The 20,744-nt window shown below is 38.6% G+C and overlaps 1 protein-coding gene across 9 annotated transcripts in view; it reads right to left on the minus strand.

Moving 5' to 3' along the window:
* Positions 1-740: 740 nt before the first annotated feature.
* The window catches only part of VWA3A (von Willebrand factor A domain containing 3A), a 64,805-nt gene continuing 44,801 nt past the window's right edge, over positions 741-20,744 (minus strand). For 3 of the 9 annotated variants that reach the window (XM_075132712.1, XM_075132711.1, XM_075132713.1), the window contains 13 exons: positions 20,628-20,698; positions 18,321-18,479; positions 16,984-17,074; positions 16,328-16,438; positions 15,699-15,796; positions 15,374-15,526; positions 14,507-14,615; positions 10,101-10,245; positions 8,800-8,944; positions 7,163-7,314; positions 4,191-4,317; positions 3,441-3,538; positions 897-1,981 (listed from right to left, as the gene is read on the minus strand). In XM_075132712.1, coding sequence (XP_074988813.1) covers positions 1,885-1,981; positions 3,441-3,538; positions 4,191-4,317; positions 7,163-7,314; positions 8,800-8,944; positions 10,101-10,245; positions 14,507-14,615; positions 15,374-15,526; positions 15,699-15,796; positions 16,328-16,438; positions 16,984-17,074; positions 18,321-18,479; positions 20,628-20,698 — 1,556 coding nt within the window. In that variant the 3' untranslated portion in view covers positions 897-1,884. The other 6 variants (XM_075132714.1, XM_048866080.2, XM_048866084.2 and 3 more) reach the window with 5 other exon arrangements.

Below are 20,744 nucleotides of genomic sequence, written 5' to 3' on the forward strand. Positions count from 1 at the left end.
AATGGGACCATTTGGGATCTATATACACCTGGACTTTGGGAAATCTCAGATCACTATCTGGACTTTACATCTCTGGCCCGTTTCTACTTAATATTACATCTTTTAAACTTTTGGGGTGAAATCTTGGCCCCAAAGGCAATGGCAAAACTTCCATTGACTTCAGTGAGGCCAGGGTTTCATCCTTGGTGCCCACGTTTGCTAGCTAGAAGTGCATATTTTATGCAATTGCTGGAAAATTCTGCATCTCTCAGAACCGTGTAATTAGTTTGAATTGCATTTTCTCACAAGACTCCTGTGAACATATGTCCAGTCTCTCTGGCAATGTTCCCCCTAATTTTTGACAGGCCGTGTGCGCAAAAAATGTCTTCTGTGCAAATTGTTGTGCTTCTGTGCAAATTTGTGTGTATGCGGTGTTTTGCTGTATGCGCAGGGTTTAGGATCTGTGTGCGCGCGCACACGTGTACAGCTTAGAGGGAACAGTGCTCTCTGGAACTGCTACCAAAGAAATCTGAGCAAACTACCACTAATGTCAATGATAGTCTCTCCCTTGATTTTAGTTGACAGTTGAATTGGACCCATATTGAATTCAGCTGGACTTTATCAGCATGAAAGGGTATTGCTTGCTTGTGGGTCTGCTGATTTCTAGAATCATCTTTTCTTCCTACTTGTAATGGCAGCAAAGAGAAAATTTAGATCAAGAAGTGAAAACAGTTATTTGCAAAATCTTTTTGGCAAATGCATTCTCTTCAACTTTAGGCTTTATTTTTTTTCTGTGCAAACAGTTGTTTCTTGACATCACTATATAAAGACGTTGGGAATAATTTTCTTTTTAGGATGATAGTCCATCTCTTTTACCCATCAAGGATAATATCTGGAGTCTCTTAAAATAACTGTAAAAAAAAACAACAACAACAAACAACCAAATAAGAGGCTCAATATACAATGCCAATTAATTGAAGCAATTCTTATTACAATAATACAGTGTAAAAAATGTTTGGAACCTCAGTTAGGAGAAACAGTTGTATCCCCATTTTATCTATTAATTACATTGCAAATTTGCTTCATTTTTCAAAACCCTAACCCTAACCCAAAGGTTGAACTGTATGTGCATTCTGGGCCTGATTTACTGTCCAAGCTGCAGGCTCCAACTGGCAGGAAGTCTTCACCTCTGTCACAGCCTTGACCTGGCAAAGCACCTAAACATATGCACAGATTAAGTACAGAGATAGTACATAACTTTTAACATATGAGTAGTCCCACTGAAGTCACATCAAGTGAAGAAGGGCTTCCTTACTCAATGCATGCCTATTAAAATAATATATTAAATGAAGTAGGGAAGAGCTGCATTGAAGCATGCTTGAACACTGCTTGAGCATGCTTGAACACTGCATCTTTGGTTCATTTAAAACTTTGATAAACAGTGCTCTCATTTTTATCTTGGAATCCATTTGTCTGAACCCTGCTATACCTGGATGCTGATGATACCCATGTACACTGTGCTTTACTATTTAAAGTTTTTACAACCTGATAGTCACATGTTACCAAGAGACATGTACTAGAATCTCTTGTAAATTTTGATTCCAGCAAAAACACATAATATTGGGTACTACGCCTCCAAAAGAGCTTTGCTATTTATTCTTTCTGAAGCATGGAGCCCTTAATTAATAAAAACATACACCTGTATAGCACTTTTCATCCTCTCAAAATACATTACAACCTGTGAACTTTCTTGTGCATGTATTTGTTAGGTGCTGCTGTTAAGCTAATTGAGCTAAACACTAAAACAGCTGGAATGAATAGCCATTTACATTAAGCAATGACTCTCTCCAAAGTTGGAAAATATGGGATTCTAATTTGAAACAACATTCTTATAAAAATATACAATCAATGACTTGTTTTGTACTGACTGGTTACCTGAGGATTTTTTTTTTTAAAAAAAGAACTGTCCTTTTGGTCCAAATTCCATTTTTCTAATAGCAACCTATTTAAAAGGAAAAATAAGGAATGTAAAATTATTACAGCATTTTTTCCTAAAGGAAGGTATGTAGTTATATAGTTATTACTATGTCTCTCCAATTAGCTCCGGCCATTGCTTAATTTGTAATGAAAGAGGTGCTGGGCTTCAATCAATTTTTTTTTTTACATAACTTTATGCAACAAAGCCCAGAGGTGCCGGGGCTATGAATTGCCAACCTGAGAGGTGCCAGGGCTCAGCCCTGATAAGCCCTGGCACAATTTAAGCACTGACCCTGGCCCCGGGTGACATCAGGATGACATTGTAAGGACATTAGGATCAATTGTAGTTCAGTTGTACTTGTTGAAATTAATTTGTTGTGGACTTGATGGGTACCAGAACAGATGATAGTTTTTAAGATGATAGGTTTCAGAGTAACAGCCGTGTTAGTCTGTATTCGCAAAAAGAAAAGGAGCTCATGCTCAAATAAATTGGTTAGTCTCTAAGGTGCCACAAGTACTCCTTTTCTTTTTAAGATGATATTTTTCAGAGCACTATGAGGTTGTTTGTAAAATTATGCAAGTTTGTTACATAAATGATTTACAAAATTTAACCGATGAGTAATGCCGTTCTTCATAAGTGCCATATCTTTCTGTGATAAGAACTTGTAATGGTGGCAGGAAATCCAGAAGGGGAAGGGGATGGGGAGAAGAGAGAAATTGTCTGGGAGTCACTGGCATAGTGATGGTAACATAAACCATGAGGATAGATTAGGCTGCCTAGAACTGAAGCACACAGAGAGAAGTGATGAGGGGACAGCACTGAACCCTGTGGGACCCTGACAGAATGTGGAAGCGAGGAAGCAGAGATGCTGAAAGAAAAGTTGCAAGTAGAAAGAGATTCTATGCAGAAGATGGTGGAGGGTCATAGAAGTCACAAGAGGATAAGACAGAGGGAGCAGGTACTGGTGTTGGCAGATAAGAGTAGGACTGATGCTTCAGATTCTGTAATCAGGCTGACGGAGAGTGCAAGGGAGGAGGAAGCTCACATCAGATAGAGCCACTTTTCTCTCTGAAGAAGATAGGCACCAAACACTACCTTGGTTTGGTAGGGAAGGGGGGAGAGCTGAACAAGATGATCAACCTCACAGAATTTTTCACCTAGGAAAAGGGAGAGACACACCCACAAGAGACAGAGATATTAGTCACATAGCTCAGTGCACTTCTAGAAGATGCTCAGATACTGGTGATTGGCTGCGGTATAAGAACATGAACAGAAACTATAGAGGAGGCAGTCTGCATGGATGTCCCTTCCTCACACTTAAAAATAATGCCATGAGTGCAAGAGACAAATATAGGTGAGATAAAATGATTCTTTTGTAAGCAGAAATTGGTAGCCAGATATTCTTTAACCATCTAACTTCCTCCTTGGCTCCCTCTATGAAAGAAAAGTAGTATTCATTGAAAGATCCTGGATAGATACACACCTAAAGGATTTTGCTTGCATTAAAAAGCTTCTGGCTTTTGCTACTTCTTGAGCAAGTTTCTTTAAATCATCTCCTTCGAAGAAAGGAAAAACTGGATCCTAAAATATAAAATTAAAATGTTGTTGCTAGAATCTACAGCAATCGCTTACAAATCTTAGGGCAGCAAATGTAAATAACTGAACCCAAACTTCTGAACTTCACACTCACCAGATCCAGACAAGATCTTCTATTTATGAAGAGATAGAACAGAGTGTTTAACTCCAAATTCTACTTGAGGTGGATCTGGTCTTTATTTTTATGACACATTTCTATTGCAATAGTGCCTGGAGGCCTCAATCAGGTTGGAGACCCAGTATGTTAAGCACAGTAAAAACACAGTAAATGACAGTCCCTGTCCTAAATATTTTATAATCTAAACCCAAGACATAATAGATGGATAAAACATAAATAGGTGGTAGTGAGGACAGCAGAACTTTGATAAAACTCAGGGGTATTCAGATCCAGGGTTTTGGTTTGCTCTCATTTCCAAATTCTTTTGCATCTTACACTCCTTCGATGGCTTCATTCACCTCCTCAGTCTGGCTGGGCAATAGGTATAGCCAGACATTAAATTTTGTTGTTCGGATCCCAAACATCTCAGTGCAAGATACCTTGGGAGTCTTATATTTTATTTTTTTAAAATGTAGTTTAGATCTGGAAGAAAATATACATTCCATAAAGAAACACAATCCAAATAACTATTGAACATACATCATCATCATCAAACCCTTCTGTCAACATTCTGTGTGCTGCTAACTGTCCATCCATGTCTCCAATACAGCGATGGTAGCGTCCTCCTGTTTGAGAGGCCAGCTTCTTCAGAAATTCATTAGCTCTTCTGTTGACAATGAAGCAGTAAATTACCAGTAATGACTGCTCTTGAGCATTAATAGAGACTTACTGTCAGGGACTCTTGTATTTCTAAGCATGCAGTTTGGGGAGTAAGCTTAGAAATGATTTAGATATTTGTAGAGTCTTTTCCAGCTATCGGGGGATATATAAATTATATAATAATACTTAGTAATCATAAACTACAAAGGCTGGTTACTTTTGACCAACAGTTATAGGGACAGCATAGCAATAAGCACTGGAACCCAGACTTCTAGGCAGAAATGTGTGGATTTACATACTGGAGAAAAATATCACAGGTACAATAAGTAACTTATTTTATTGCCATAGTAAGTCATTTAATAGATCTCTATCTCTAGGGCCAGGTCCTCCACAAGTGTAAACTGTCGTAACTCCCATTGAAGTCAACGGAGCTATGACAATTTACACAAATTGAGGAGCTGGCCCCTAAAGTCTACACCAAAAATGAAGACACTGAGATTTAATTTCAGGCTAAGTTAGGGTCAGAAAAGTTATATTAAATATAAGAATATACGAAGGGCCCTACTGGGTCAGACCAAAAGTCCATCTAGCCCAGTATCCTGTCTTCCAACAGTGGCCAGTGCCAGGTGCCCCAGAAGGAATGAACAGAACAAGTAATCATCAAGTGATCCATTACCTGTCACTCATTCCTAGCTTCTGGCAAACAGAGGCTAGGGATACCCTCCCTGCCCATCCTGGCTAATAGCCATTGATGGACCTATCCTCCATGAACTTATCTATTTCTTTTTTTAACCTGTTACGGTCTTGGCCTTCACAACATCCTCTGGCAAAGAGTTCCGCAGGCTGATTGAGCTTTGTGTGAAGAAATACTTCCTTTTATTTGTTTTAAACCTGCTGCCTATTAATTTCATTTGGTGACTCCTAGTTTTTGTGTTTTGAGAAGTAGTAAACAACACTTCCTTATCTATTTTCTCTACACCAGTCATGATTTTATAGATCTCAAGCATATCTCCCCTTAGCCATCTCTTTTCCAAGCTGAAAAGTCCCAGTCTTATTACTCTCTCCTCATACGGAAGCCATTCCATACCCCTAATAATTTTTGTTGCCCTTTTCTGAACCTTTTCCAATTCCAATATATCTTTTTTGAGATAGGGCAACAACATCTGCACACAGTATTGATGTGGGCGTACCATGGATTTATATAGAGGCAACATGATATTTTCTGTCCTATTATCTATCCCTTTCTTAATGATTCCCAGCATTCTGTCACTTTTTTGACTGTTACTGCACATTGAGTGGATGTTTTCAGAGAACTATCCACAAGGACTCCAAGATCCCTTTCTTGAGTGGTAACAGCTAATTTAGACCCCCCCATCATTTTATATGTATAGTTGGGATGATATACTATTAATAAAGGACACAAATGTCACATGTTACACATTAAGAGACTTGCTCAGTTTACAACATAAGGTTTGTTTTTAAACAGCCGTAATTGCTGGCTCAACCTATTATCTGAATCTGTAAATCAAGGTATGTGTTAAGTCACCACAACACTCCACATCCAGAGTTTCAGGAAAACAAGAAACGCAAAACATGACTGTGATGCTGGCAGGCCAGGTGCCAGCTAATGCTATGGCATCCATGTCTCAACTGGACACTAACAGATACAGAACTGGAATCTGTCTGCCTCACTTGTGGGTTAATATTGATAAAATAGGTAGGTATTACAATTATAAGAGAGTTTAGTGTTTGGACTCTACTGATTGCTTGAGTTGCTGCATCCATTAATCTTGCTTGTTAATATCTGCGTTCCATATTGTAATGTAATATATGAGACTCCATTGTGAGCCTCTGTAGCTGTGAATCATTACACAGGAGACAGACACTAATTATAGTCTGGTCTACACCAGAAAATTAAGTTGGCTTAACTATGTTGCTCGCGAATGTGAAAAATCCACACACTTAAGTGTGTAGTTAAATCGACCTAACTGCCAGAGTAGACAGAACTAGGTCAATGGAAAAATTCTTCCATTGACCTAGTTACCGCCTCTTGGGAAGGTGTATTACCTACACCGATTGGAGAATCCCTCCCATCAGCGTAGGTAGCGTCTACAGACTTATTACTGTTCTGCTCTAGTCCTATTAGCTGAGTTGGAAGCTCAGAGCACATGGCAGGAGGGGGATAAAAATCCCAGACAAAAGGAACAAGGTATCTCTATGCTGCTTGGACTCTGGGGATGCAAGGTGTTTCTAGGCATAAGCAAGAGATCCTTAGAGGTTTAGCCTAGGTTAGCCCTAAAGGACAAATAGAGATGACTGGTTATAGAAGCCTTTATTACTTTTTGAAACCTAAGACTAACTCATTTGTGTGTCTGTTTGGAGAGTTATTTATAAGGTTAAAGCAAGCAATTTCCTTTTCCTATCTAATAAATCTTCATATTGTTTACTATAGGATTAGTTACAAGCACTGTAGGTGTCAGACCTAAAGCGCAATTGACCTGTGGTGACTATTCCTTTGGGATCAGGAGTAACCTGAATATTACTGTGCTTAGTATAAAGGGCCAGCTATCACAGAGCTGTGCTCACCTGTGTGGCAAGACAGACCTGAGTATGCAAGGAGTCTCTGTCTGTGACTCCATTTAAGACTGTTAAAGTGCTTGAGGAGTTTGCAGTTGGCTGATGAAATCTAAGTTTAGAACTCATAACCAATCAGGAGTTTGTGCCCTGGTTTTTAACAGTCTACCCTGATGTTGGTACTCATGCTCTTGTGTTACCATTGGGAGCATTACAATGACAATACCTAAACTAGTAATTTTAATGAATTTCATATTATTCTGTAAAGTAATATATACCTGTCTGAACAGTTAAAAGAAATGGTGTGGATTTTAGTAGTTTGTTTCATTCTAATCTTTTCAACTTCTTTTAGAATAAGACTGCAGCTGGTGTCTGGCTTTCCATCGGTCAGAACATACAGTGCCTCTATATCTTGAAAACAGAAAGCTTTCTGAAAAAGCAGAAAATGAATTTAAACATTGGGGTATCACTTAAACAGCATTTTCACTTCTTTATTGTAATGTTTTCTAAATCCTGTTTACTTAGGTAACTGTACACAAATCATATCAACATTCATGGAATAGAAAATGACTATATTGAATATGAAAAGGATCTTAGTTACTGTTTAGAAAGGATATAACTTTTTTTCTAAATTGATAGAATGTTCGTAACATAAGACAATAAACCCAGGGAAAAATAATCTTCCGAGACTGTCTCAGTGAATTAGACTAGGTAGGAAGACTAGTTGGTCCTGATTTTGAAAGCTTCTGACTTCAGCTAAGCTAGTAAGTCCCCCATTGACTTCAGTTGAACTTGTAGGGACTCAACCTTTGAAAATCAGAATATTATGACTTGGCAGGTATTTCACTAAGAAAACTTGTACTGGGACGATGGGACTGAGATCATATTCTACTAGATCCAGTGCAGCCTTACCTAAGATAGTCTTACAAAACTCCCAATTGGAGGCAATCTGGAGTTAGATTTACATTTCGCCAGTAATACTCTCTTGACTTGTTTTCCAGAACTGATTCCAATTTAGGGATCGTAGGATCCCTAATTAGCCCTCTACATATTCACCTCTTTAATCTTTCATAGTATTCTGGCAATTCTCACAAGAGAAAGAAGGGATACTTATTAGTTACTTGTTTCAGGGTAGAAGCCGTGTTGGTCTGTATCCGCAAAAAGAAAAGAAAAGGAGTACTTGTGGCACCTTAGAGACTAACAAATTTATTTGAGCATAAGCTTTCGTGAGCTGTAGCTAAAGCTTATGCTCAAATAAATTTGTTAGTCTCTAAGGTGCCACAAGTACTCCTTTTCTTTTTATTAGTTACTGTACTTCAAGTGATTGCCCATATAGATTCACACTTCTCATCTACTTTTTCCACTTCTTTGAAGCCTTTAGGTGAATGTTTGATTAAGTGGAAAAAGGAAGCAGAGTAGATATGGCACTTTATATATTGTCAGGTGTGACAGTTTGGATCCACAAAGCAGCATGTACATAGCCCAGTGACCCTGCTTTTCTAGGGGGCTCCGACTTGTCCCCAACCACCTGTAATATCCCAAACAAGTGGCATTACAAGGGCTCTCCTCTTGAAGAACTAGTTATGGGCATGTTATCTCTTTTTTCTAAACTTTGGTTGAATGTGCAGAGGGTTAGTGGATAAGTGCATTAATCTAAAAGAATGAAACATTTTAGGTTTCTGCTGACTCCAATACTAAATGACGTTTCCAAACACCTCTGAACTTTGGGATAAGGACTGGATCCAAATGTGGCTTGGATCCCAGATCTGTTCAATATATTACACATTTTTCAAGAGTTTTGTGCTAAATTAGCACTTAACTGACACTACTGCTGGAAAATAATTTGGTTATGTAAAGCAATGTCTTTATTATCATAATACACATTTTGCCACAGTATGATGTACAGTTAACTAACCTGCAAAGCCTTAAGGATGCATGTAGTGCCATGAGCTTGGAATTTTGACACCCATTGTACAGCATCATGACATGTTTCATCTGTAGCCTCTACAAGAAACTCCTGCCAAGTGTCTATATCTTCTGCAAATCTCAGCAGGTTAAATCTGGCAAGAAAGATGTAATTCTGTTATTGACAATGCCAATATCAGCATCCTAATACACAATTATATTTTAGTGTCAAATGTCAGCACCTATGTGTTCTATTTTTTATATTTAGGTTAAGTTTGGGAGGAATAATACTCTTGTGGGTAAGGCACAGGATTGGGACTGAGGAGACCTGAGTTCAGTTCCTAGCTCTGCCATAGACTCATTGTGTGACCATGGGTAAATTACTTAATCTCTTCATCCCTTAGTTCTCCCCACCTACAAAATGTATCTATGCAAACTATATGTTACAATATTTCCTTTCTCAGACCCTTTTACTGTCTTTTCTGTTTAGATTGTCAGCATATTAGTGCAGGTATCATCTCTTAATAGTGTGTTTGCAAAGTGCTTAACACAGTGGGGCTCTGAACTCACATGGGGCCTCTAGCTGCTACTGTAATACAAATAATAAATTGGAAGTTCATTTCATCCAAGTGGTCTTATACGTTACTGTTACTTTCAGTCCCCAATGGCTGCCATCTTGCTGGCCTACAGATTTTCACAGTTTCCCAGCTGATGATAGCTAGCATCTGGACTGTACTTTATTGGGTTGGGCTTGCGCAGGCTTTCCACTGAGTTTCCTGGTGGGTACTCCCTTCTCTCTCTCTCTCTTCTGAGTCCTGAGTTGTGTTTTTCCTTCCATCAGAGAACAGCTCACAACACTTATTCAAATGGTGCCCTCTGAAAGATTGCAAACTAACTGGACTGTCCAAGTCTATTCTGAGGCATGGTCTCCCTCTCATGCTAGCACTGCTTTAAAAAGCAATGCCAGTGTATGTTCTGTATACTGAGACCTGTTCAACCTCTATTATCTGAATGGGTGATTTTTAAAAAAGTTTGGCTAATCAAGGTTTTTGATCAAATTATCTTTGTAAACAACAGATGCTGGGGAACAAAACTATTTTGGATAAGAGGTCATTTCAGATAAATGAGATTCAAATAATCAAGGATGTACTGCTTTACATCCTTTGAAAAGATGTAAGATTTAATAGATACTGGTTTAAAAAATCATATATTCTGTACTAGTTACTAATAACTGCTCCTATTGTGTTTCAATACCATTTAATTAGCTATTTAGCATTATACCACTTTCAGTCATCAGCTTTTCACACATACCTAGCATTATTCTTTCTTAGCTGTTCCCAGATGAGGGAGGTAAGCTCTTTTGTGACCTGTTGCAAATAAGGGTCCATGGAACCAGATGTATCAATCAAGATGCATAATTTTGTCTCCAAAATGGTGCCAAATAATCGCCGGCTTCCTAGTCCAGAACATGAGATTTAGAGCATGGTAGCAGTTCATAGACTCATTTTATAAATATACCATTTCAGCTGAGATTATCAGTTCAATTTTCCATTGTTTGCAGCATTGTTGTACTGTAGTTGTATTGGGCCAGGATATTAGAAAGACAAGGTGGATGAGGTATATCTTTTATAGGATCAACTTCTGTTGGTGAAAGACAAACTTTTGAGCTACACAGAGCTCTAATTCAGGTCTGTGAAAGGCACTTATGGTATGTCTCCACTGCAATTAAAAACCTGCAGCTGACCCATGCCAGCTGACTCTGGCTTGTGGGGCTCAGGCTAAGGGGCTGTTTCACTGCAGTGTAGACCGTCAGGCTGAAGCCTGGGCTCTGGGACAAAGCAAAATGGGAGGGTCACAGAGCTTGGGCTGCAGCCTGAGTCAGAACATTTATACCTCAGTTAAACAGCCCTTAGCCTGAGCCCGCAAGCCCACATCAGCTGGCATGGGCCAGCCGCGGGTTTCTAATTGCAGTGTAGACATCCCTCAGAGTTTCACAACTACATACAAGATGGAAAAAATTATTTAACATACATAGTTAACACAGCTTCCAAGGGACCATTCAAGATGAAGTGGCCCATTGACACCCCTTCTGTCATTGGACAAAAAAGGGGAGTTAGTGGAGAGATTGTTGTAATAAGCCCATACATCCAGTGTCTTTAAGACCATGTTTTTTAGTGTCTAGCAAAGTTGTGAATTTAAGCACCCAAGCTTGTCTTTTGAAGATGTTGTACAGGTCAAAGGCCAGGTCTACACTTTGTCCACATGCCTAAGCAATGTAGTTATACTAGGGCTGTCAATTAATTGCAGTTATCTCATGTGATTAACTCAAAAAAATAATCGTGATTAATTGCACTATTAAACAATAGAATACCAATTGACGTTTATGAAATATTTTGGATGTTTTTCTACATTTTCAAATATATTGATTTCTATTACAACACAGAATACAAAGTGTACAGTGCTCACTTTATTTTTTATTACAAATATTTGCACTATAAAAATGATAAACAAAAGAAATAGTATTTTTCAATTCACCTCATACAAGTACTGTAGTGCAATCTCTTTATCATGAAAGTGTAACTTAAAAAAAAGTCTACATTTGTGTTACATAACTGCACTCAAAAACAAAACAATGTAAAACTTTAGAACCTACAAGTCCACTCAGTCCTTCTTCTTGTTCAGCCAATTGCTAAGACAAACAAGTTTGTTTACATTTACTACAGATACTACAGCCTGCTTCTTATTTACAATGTCACCTGAAAGTGAGAACAGGCATTCACGTGGCACTTTTGTAGTCAGCATTGCAAGGTCTTTACATGACAGATATGCTAAACATTCGTATGCCCCTTCATGCTTTGGCCACCATTCCAGAGCACATGCTTCCATGCTGATGATGCTTGCTAAAAAAAATGTGTTAATTAAATTTGCGACAGAACTCCTTGGGGGAGAATTGTATGTCCCCTGCTCTGTTTTACCAGCATTCTGCCATATATTTCATATTCTAGCAGTCTCGGACGATGACCCAGCACATATTCATTTTAAGAACACTTTCACAGCAGATTTAATAAAACACAAAGAAGGTATCAATGTGAGATTTCTAAAAATAGCTACAGTACTCGACCCCAGGTTTAAGTACACCTCTACCCTGACATAATGTGACCCGATATAACATGAATTCGAATATAACACAGTAAAGCAGCGCTCCGGGGGGGAGGGGGAAGAGGGGGCTGCGCGCTCCAGTGGATCAAAGCAAGACTGATATAACAGGGTTTCACCTATGAGGCTGTAAGATTTTTTGGCTCCCGAGGACAGCGTTATATTGGGGTAGAGGTGTATCTGTAGTGCCACCCAAAATCTGAGAGGGATGAGGCATGGAGCATGCTTTCAGAAGTCTTAAAAGAAACTACAGAACCCGAACCACCAAAAAAGAAAATCAACCTTGTGCTGGTGGCATCTGACTCAGATGATGAAACTGAATGTGTCAGTCCGCACTGCTTTGGCTCGTTATCAAGCAGAACACATTATCAGCATGGATGCATGTCCTCTAGAATGGTGGCTGAAGCATGAAGGGACATATGAATCTTTAGCGCATCTGGTACATAAATATCTTGTGACGCCGTCTACAACACTGCGATGCAAATGCCTGTTCTCACTTTCAGGTGACATTGAAAACAAGAAGCGGGCAGCATTATCTCCTGCAAATGTAAACAAACTTGTTTGTCGGAGAGATTGGCTGAAGTAGGACTGAGTGGACTTGTAGGCTCTAAAGTTTTACATTGTTTTGTTTTTGAATGCAGGGTTTTTTTGTACATAATTCTACATTTGTAAGTTCAACTTTCATTATAAAGAGATTGCACTACAGTACTTGTACTAGGTGAACTGAAAAATACTATTTCTTTTGTTTTTTACAGAGCAAATATTTGTAATAAAAAATATAAAGTGAGCACTGTACACTTTGTAATCTATGTTGTAATTGAAATCACTATATTTGAAAATGTAAAAAAAAATCCAAAAATATTTAAATAAATAGTATTCTATTATTGTTTAACAGCACAAATAATCACGATTAATTTTTTTAAATCACTTGACAACCCTAAATTATACTGACATAATCCCCAGGTAAACAGCACCATGTCAGCGGGAGAACTGATATAGCTACCGCTTCTCGGGGAAGTAGATTAACAACACTGATAGGAGAAGCTCTCCTGTAGGCGTAGGAACGTCTTCACTAAAGTGCTACAGTGGTGTAGCTGTGCTGCTATATAGCTGTACATAAAGCCCAAGACTTAATCAGTTTGGATACTGAATCATTCTTTCATCCTTGGAATGGGCCCTCCATGTCAAGATTGAGGCACATAAGCAGTGGTGGATGTGGGGAAGCTTGCATTGCTGAGGCCATGTTCTGTTTCCAGGAATATCAACCTGGTACTCTTCACAAACACTAAAAAAATGTACGAGCAAGGCTCCATGTCCTGCATAGCAAGCAGGGTCTAAATTCAGCTGCAAGGTCCCTGGATTCTGCTGTCCTCTGGGGTGGCAGATTGGAAATTCCACTGCAACTTCTTTACATTTTTTTGAGTTTTTAAAAATAAACATCAATACCACAAGCAGTACAGTAGCCCCCGTGTGATTTTTTGACAGAAAATTTAATGTATTTGACACTATCTCCACATCTTCAATTTTCAGCATTGACTTCTTTTGAGTGGGCAGCTGATCATTGCATTCTAGAAGTCAGGTGGGAAAGCAGGAGCTTTTGGCAGCTAGATAAGAGCAATAAAGACTTCTGGCACTGAGGAGGCATGACAAGCCATTTGGATTTGTGGGATAAGCATATTAAATAGATGTTTTTATTAAAATGATCAGCAGTGAAATATTTAGTGTTGATATTTAACCTATTATAACAGAGTACCAACTATGCTGCAAATAAGGTTTAGAACAACTTTCTGTTTAAAGATGGACTCTTCTAAATTCCACATAGTTACTTGGATTGCCTTGAAATCTTTGGGTTTTAGGGTTAATACCCTATTGAGATTAACAGGGGCAGTTCCCACGACTCAAAGCTAGTGTTTCAAGCTCTCCGTGGACTCTGGAACAGAATATTGCATGCCAAGTTTGCACTTAAGGTATGTATACACTGCAAATAAAAACCTGCAGCTGGCCAGCTGACTCAGGCTCCTGGGGCTCAGGCTGTGGGGCTGTTTCATTGCAGTGTAGACTTCTGGGTTTGGGCTGGAGGACCTTGCAAGGTGGGAGGGTCCCAGAGCTCAGGTTCCATCTACACCTGGTTCCATCTAAGCCTACACTGCAGTAGAACAGCCCTGCAACGTGAGCCCCGTGAGCCTGAGTCAGAGGGCATGGACCAGCTGTGGGTTTTTCATTGCAGTGTACATACAACCCGAGTTCATCTTTCAAGGTTTTCTTTACAACCATGAGGACTTTACCATAAACATTAATTTAAAAAATTGAAAGTTTAGATTCTGGAGCACAATTCTGCAACAAGGAGAGGACAAGGGAGTGGAACCTTCAGCAAACTGTGCAGCTAAATAATCATGGAATAATAGATACACTAGCTCCTTACTCAGACCTAATGTTTACTATGCTGTCCAAATTTAAGCCAGTAGAAGGAGTAAGCAAGAGGAAATATTTTAATTATGCTTGGATTACACTCGCACAACCATGGATTATAACCTCATCCCTATCCCAGATGTAAAGCCTACCTGAGAGAAGCCACTGTATTCTTCTTATATAGCAACATAACACCCTCTCCATTTGTTCAACATAGTCTTCTAGTTCCTTAGGCTGAAATTGTAGGTGTTTCACAATACCCTAGAACAATTTACACCATTGGAAGAATAATGTCTTATTTCAGCAGACATGTACTATGCTGCTATGTCAGTCTGTATGGCTGCTCAGGGACATGAATGTTACCCTCTAGAACATCCATGACACAGTGGCTCCCATACTTCACCTTTGGCTGTTGTTGTAGGTTTAACCACATTAGGAAAACCTGGCTCTGGTCAAGCGAGGGTGCATATGATAGAATTTGACTGGATACATTTATTTCTTGCATTTTTATGGTGTCACTTTTGTTAGGTGACAGACCATTGATTAATACCTTAGGGTAAATTGCTGTTTCCCTCAGATTGTACTTTGACTAATTACGTGGAAATGTTTACAGCCAGAATCAAATCCATCAGCTACTACTCACACACAACTCTTACTGATTTCAGTGGGAAATCTATTTGAGTAAGAACTGATAGATTTAGCCCTTTATTTTTTTTCCTTTCAAATTGCAGGGACAGAAGACATCTTAATCTAGAAACAGTCTAGGGATGTTAAGTGCATACATATATTTGTACAGATGTGCTGTATATTACCCACAGTAATTTTAAATAATATACACCTTCTTATTAACAGATAGACCCGTGTTGTTTTTGTATATTGCGGGAAAACAACAACTTAACCCATAGGGTAAGTTTAACACTGGTTTGGCACAATTAGAGATTGACTGGAACTGTGTTAAATGAATCATGTTATGATATGCACCTCAGATACATGGGTTCATGATATCTGCATCAACTTACATTGATTTCTACACTGGGGAAGATGGTACAGTATTTTGCTGACACTTCCTTGTGCAAAGACTCCACCATTTTCTTCTGGTGAACACAGTTGGGACCAAACATCATTCTGGGCAACTCTAACTTCAACTTTTTTATACTGTACTTGTTCAACCACTTTTAAGAGAGAAAACAGAGCACTCTGTTAAGTTAACTAGATATAGGACAGCAAATATTAAAACCATGTACAAAACTATATTTGTCTAAGTCACAAATATTCATTTTCAATGTTAATTTCTTTTAAGTGGTCTAATAAAGATGGTGATAACATTAATAAATAACTGAATACCTCTTTGCTTGAACATATTTCCTCTTCCTTTGGCAGTGTAGCAAAAGGAATAGACCTCTTCACGCTTTTTTTCTTTGGATACTTTCTGTAAACTGCACCTAGCCAGAGCAGAAAAAAGTGAAGTTAAACACTCTGGGTGAAATCATGGCCATGCTTAAGTCAATGGAATCTTTTCTGTAGTTGGCATAATATATGTGCCTAAGATTCTTTAAAACACTTTGTATATAAAAAAATGTCACTTCCCTTTTAAACTTGTATTTGCTGTGGAGCATTGTGATCCAAACTTTTCCACATGGGCTCATACTACAATGACAATACTATTGACTTATAATATCTTTGACCAGATGATTTCAAAGAACTTTACAAAGGTGGGTAAATGTCATTCCATTCAGTGTACATATACTGAAATGATGTAGAGAGAAGTGATTTGGCCAAGATCATGCAGGAAATCAATGAAAGTATAAAATAAATCACTGGTTGTATGGTTCACCATTTGACAAACCATTTTCCATACATTTCTCCCATGTGTAAAAATCAGTGTAAAAAGCTTGCTGGTGTTTAGCCAATATCTAAATAGTTTTGTAAATGAAGAGACAATTTTTTAGGTGTCAGATGCTGAGAGTACTTACCCACATTTTTTCCTTTGTCAATATAAAATACTGAGAGGGAGATCTGTGGCTGTTTTCTTGATTTATGTTTCTTCTTCCCAGAAGTCTGAGCCAATTCTTTTATTGGCTGAGCTATAATATAAAAGTAAATACTGTATTGTTTCATATAGGACAATCATGTTTGCTTTTGCAATGTTACTCCACTGTACTACTCTTTTCATAATTTTACATTGTCACAGATTGAAATACCTAAAAGATTTTACATGTAGATAAAAATGGTCAAATATTATTAACTCAGTCATGCTCTCCATATATAAGTGGGGATCAACAAGCTTAGACACTTACAAAGAGGTAAAATGAACAGATTTATGAATCTGAGGCCGAGAGATTAATACCATAATCATTGGGGAAGGCAAGTAACAATACACATTACTCCCCACTGGCTGAAACTTCAAGAGATGATGGAATATGAATTTAGAACCAAATCAGTTCTGATTTTCTAAACTGAAATAGCTTTACTTTGAAAACAATTGTCATGTTTCCTAATAGTCATAGCTGTCTGGTTAAGAAGTGTACAATCAGGTTCTAGAAAGTATTTGCGAAGATAAACACACTTGTTCTAATCTAACTATTCCAGTGGCTTTCGATATAAAAGAATGAATTTTATCTATACATACGTGGTGGGATTTCTGCTTTGGCACTAGTTGGACGCCATGTCAGAGCTTTTAAGGCAGCATTTTTCTCCCCCTCATGATTGTCTTTGATATTCTAAAAGCACAGATAACGAGTGAATCTTCTAAACATTTCCTTTTGACTGTATCTTGTTACAGAATTCTCACACTCCATACACTAGAGCCTATTTTCTATCTCCCCTCTACTTTGGTACCAATGACAAATTTGCAGATGAGTTTTAGCACAGGGTAACTTTCAGGAGCACCCCAGCCCAACTAATTCACTATGCTGTATTTTCTCATTGAACTCCTATTGGCTTCAACAGCAGGGTCAGACCTTTGCTATACCACTGAATGTACAGGGAGCGTTCTGGAGCAAACAGCATAACAAACCTGATCACCTCTAGCTTACATACCCTAACTACCAGATAAAGAAAGGGAGTACTTGTGGCACCTTAGATGCATCTGATGAAGTGAGCTGTAGCTCACGAAAGCTCATGCTCAAATAAATTGGTTAGTTTCTAAGGTGCCACAAGTACTCCTTTTCTTTTTGCGAATACAGACTAACACGGGTGTTACTCTGAAACCTACCAGATAAAGGGAACATTAAAGGATCACTAGACTTCTATGGAGAATTCTGTGCAAGATTTTCACATCTCTAAGTATACAAGAATGCTTCAAATTCATGTCTTGTATTATACATTTGTCCTGTGTTTTTGATGTGATATTTGGTAAATACTGTCTTGGATAATTTATCATGGAACAAGTGTTGAGATTATCCACTGAGACTATTTCAGCAAAAGGTCAGGAAGCAAGAAGTCCTGAATTCTAATCATGGCTCTGATACTGACTTATTGTGTGGCTTTGGGAAAAGCCACCTCTCTGCTTCAATCTCATTTATAAAATGGAGATAATATATTGCAGCATCTCTCATAAGTCACCATGCAAGGGACAGGCAAAACTGGCTATTCAGAAATGACTTTTTTTTTTAAACAAAGCCAATGCAAAATTGTACTTGCTACGTTTGTATATATTTTGGTGCAGTTTCCTAGGGCAGGAGGTTGCATTACAAGTGTAGTATCTTGTACAACCCTGCAGGTATCACTATACCTACCTCACAGGGTTGTTAAGAGCATTACTTACTGATAATGTTTATGTAGCACTCAATGTAAAGTGCTATATAATTGCTGAATATTATTATGGTATTTTACCAAAAAGATATTTCCTGAAATTTCCATCTTAAGCACTTTTCTCTTCTAAAGGGCAGCATCTTACCTCTTGTGTATTGTCACTGACTAAAACAGATTTCATCTTTAAAATATGGGTAATAAATGAAATCAAACCATTCTAGCCAGAGTGAGAGCTGTAGGTTTAGGAGGCAGCAATTTCTGTGCTCTAGTTCTCTCCTTTTTCAAAAGCATCTTTAAGTCTTCTTCTGGGATAAACTGATTAACCAACTGTGTTCCTGAACGTTGCTTTAAGGATTCCACCAGCAAGGCACACTGAAATGAAAATTCAGATTGTTGCTATGCTTAACAGCTCCTTTGCAGGCAATTTAAGTACACACTTTAAACAGGCCCCTTACTATTTCTTATTTGTAATACAGCAACACCTACCTGTCCCAGTCAGGATTGGAGCCCCACTGTGCTTTGCACTGCACAAACACACAAAGAAAATCCCTGGCTTGAAGAGTATACAATCTGATTTAAAACAAGTCACAAACAGGATTGAGTGGGAGAGAGAGGATAAAGCCAACAACTAAATGTTTTACACAGATTAGCTATGAGAATACTAGGTGGTTAATTTAAAATGATACAAGCAATAAATAAGACATAAGACTCTCCTGAATATCTACCTTGTTTTTGTCAATGGAATCTCCTTCCCTCTGCATTTTCCTGAGCAACAAAGATATCAGAATACAATATACCTTCCTCAGGGTCTTCCATATATTAAAAATTTAACTTTTAAACTGTAACTATATTACATCTGTGACAGTTTGGGGCAACTGAATCTGCAACCCCCTCCATGGTCCAACCTACTCTAGGCTTCTTGGCTTCCTGAGCCATCACATCTCTTGGTAGGGAGACCCAGGTCTTTGTCCCTCCTAACTGGGTTTTTTTTCCAGGCTGCACAGTTCCTTGCCTACAGTGTGAGTTCCCTGGCAAGCCAGACTGCCTAACCATGCCTGCATCTGTGTTTTGTTTTCTCCTCAGAAGCTGTGAACATTTATAAGTTGCCACACAGACCTTTTCAAACAAGCACATTTATTCTTAAGGAGAGAGCATTACAGAAAAAAAAAACCATATTAAAAATAATAAAATAACCTACATACAGAGGTTACCATCTTTCCTTAGTTGAGGAGGTAGATTTTCAATAAGAGGGGCAGATGACGAGGGGGTATATTTTTGAACATTTACCTCAAGGTGTCTAATTTTAGCATTAGTCAGAAGAACCATTTCCAAGAGAAACAGGCACGTCAAATGCATGACATTACATTGAATGTAATTTGAGAAAAAAATCAAATGGCCATTTTTGTTGTATATAAATGATTCCATATTATATTAGCTTAGTTTACAAGTAAAACTGATGGCAATGCAAAATCAACCTGGGTACGAATAGTCAATTTTCTGTTACATGTATTACAGTGGTGCCTAGATACTCCATTCCGCAAGGTGCTGTACAAAGTAAGAGCCAGTTCCTGCCACAAAGAGTTTACAATCTACATGTACAAGACAGCCAAAGGTGGGAGTGGAAATGGAGGCATAGAGAGATGGAGTGACTTGCCCATGGATCACACAGTAGGACAAAGGCAGAGAGGGGAATGAAACCCAGGCCTTCGGATTCCCAGTCCCAGTGCCTTATCCACTAGACCAGGGGTCTCAAACTCAAATGACCACGAGGGCCACATGAGGACTAGTACATTGGCCTGAGGGCCACACCACTGACCACCCCCCCGCTGCCCGGCCACACCCCCACTCCACCCCTTCCATGAGGCCCCACCCCTGCCCTGCCCCTTCCCACCCCTTCCCTGCCCCCATTCCAACCCCTTCCCTGAAATGCTGGGGAGGGCGGGGATGCTGCGGGGAGCTGGCGGGCAGCAGAAAATAACCCTGTGGACTGCATGTTTGAGACCCCTGCAGTAGACTGAACTACAACTTGATTAGACTACACAGCAGAGTTCTGACCATTCTGTGTATCTTCACCAGTAATAAAAGGATTCTACAGGCCAAATTATGCCCACAGTTATATTTACTATTGCCATTTAGGTTGTTCAGAAACAATTAAGGGAATAATTTGGCCTGCAGAATCTTTATTACTGGTGATGTGTAAGAACCACCCAGCTTGAGTCTCAAAGCCCAGGCTGAGTTCACAGGATTGGCAGATAAAAAGAGCATCCTTTTACTTATAAAATCATATTTGATATGGAATCATTGAAACACAAATATGGAACACCACAAGGCCAGTTTTCTAGTTGCTTTCCAGAGCAGAACTCTATTTTTACTTTAAACATTATTTTATATTATCCTAAATCATGCACCATCTTATAAATTACTTTGATTTTGTAGCTAATGCCTGAACACCATCAACTGAACAAATATTTTAGAGCTATTTTCTAAAGAAAATTGAAAATGGTATTTTTTAAAGCATACCTTTTGGGAGTAGTTGACTGCTTTTTCCATTTCAGACACAATAATACTGATATCATCACTTTCATAAATGCCTGGTAATTAAACATATGCTTATCAATAGGTAATTATTTTAAAGAA

This window comes from Caretta caretta, chromosome 10, assembly GCF_965140235.1.
Source record: "Caretta caretta isolate rCarCar2 chromosome 10, rCarCar1.hap1, whole genome shotgun sequence".
Taxonomy (NCBI): Eukaryota; Metazoa; Chordata; order Testudines; family Cheloniidae; genus Caretta; species Caretta caretta.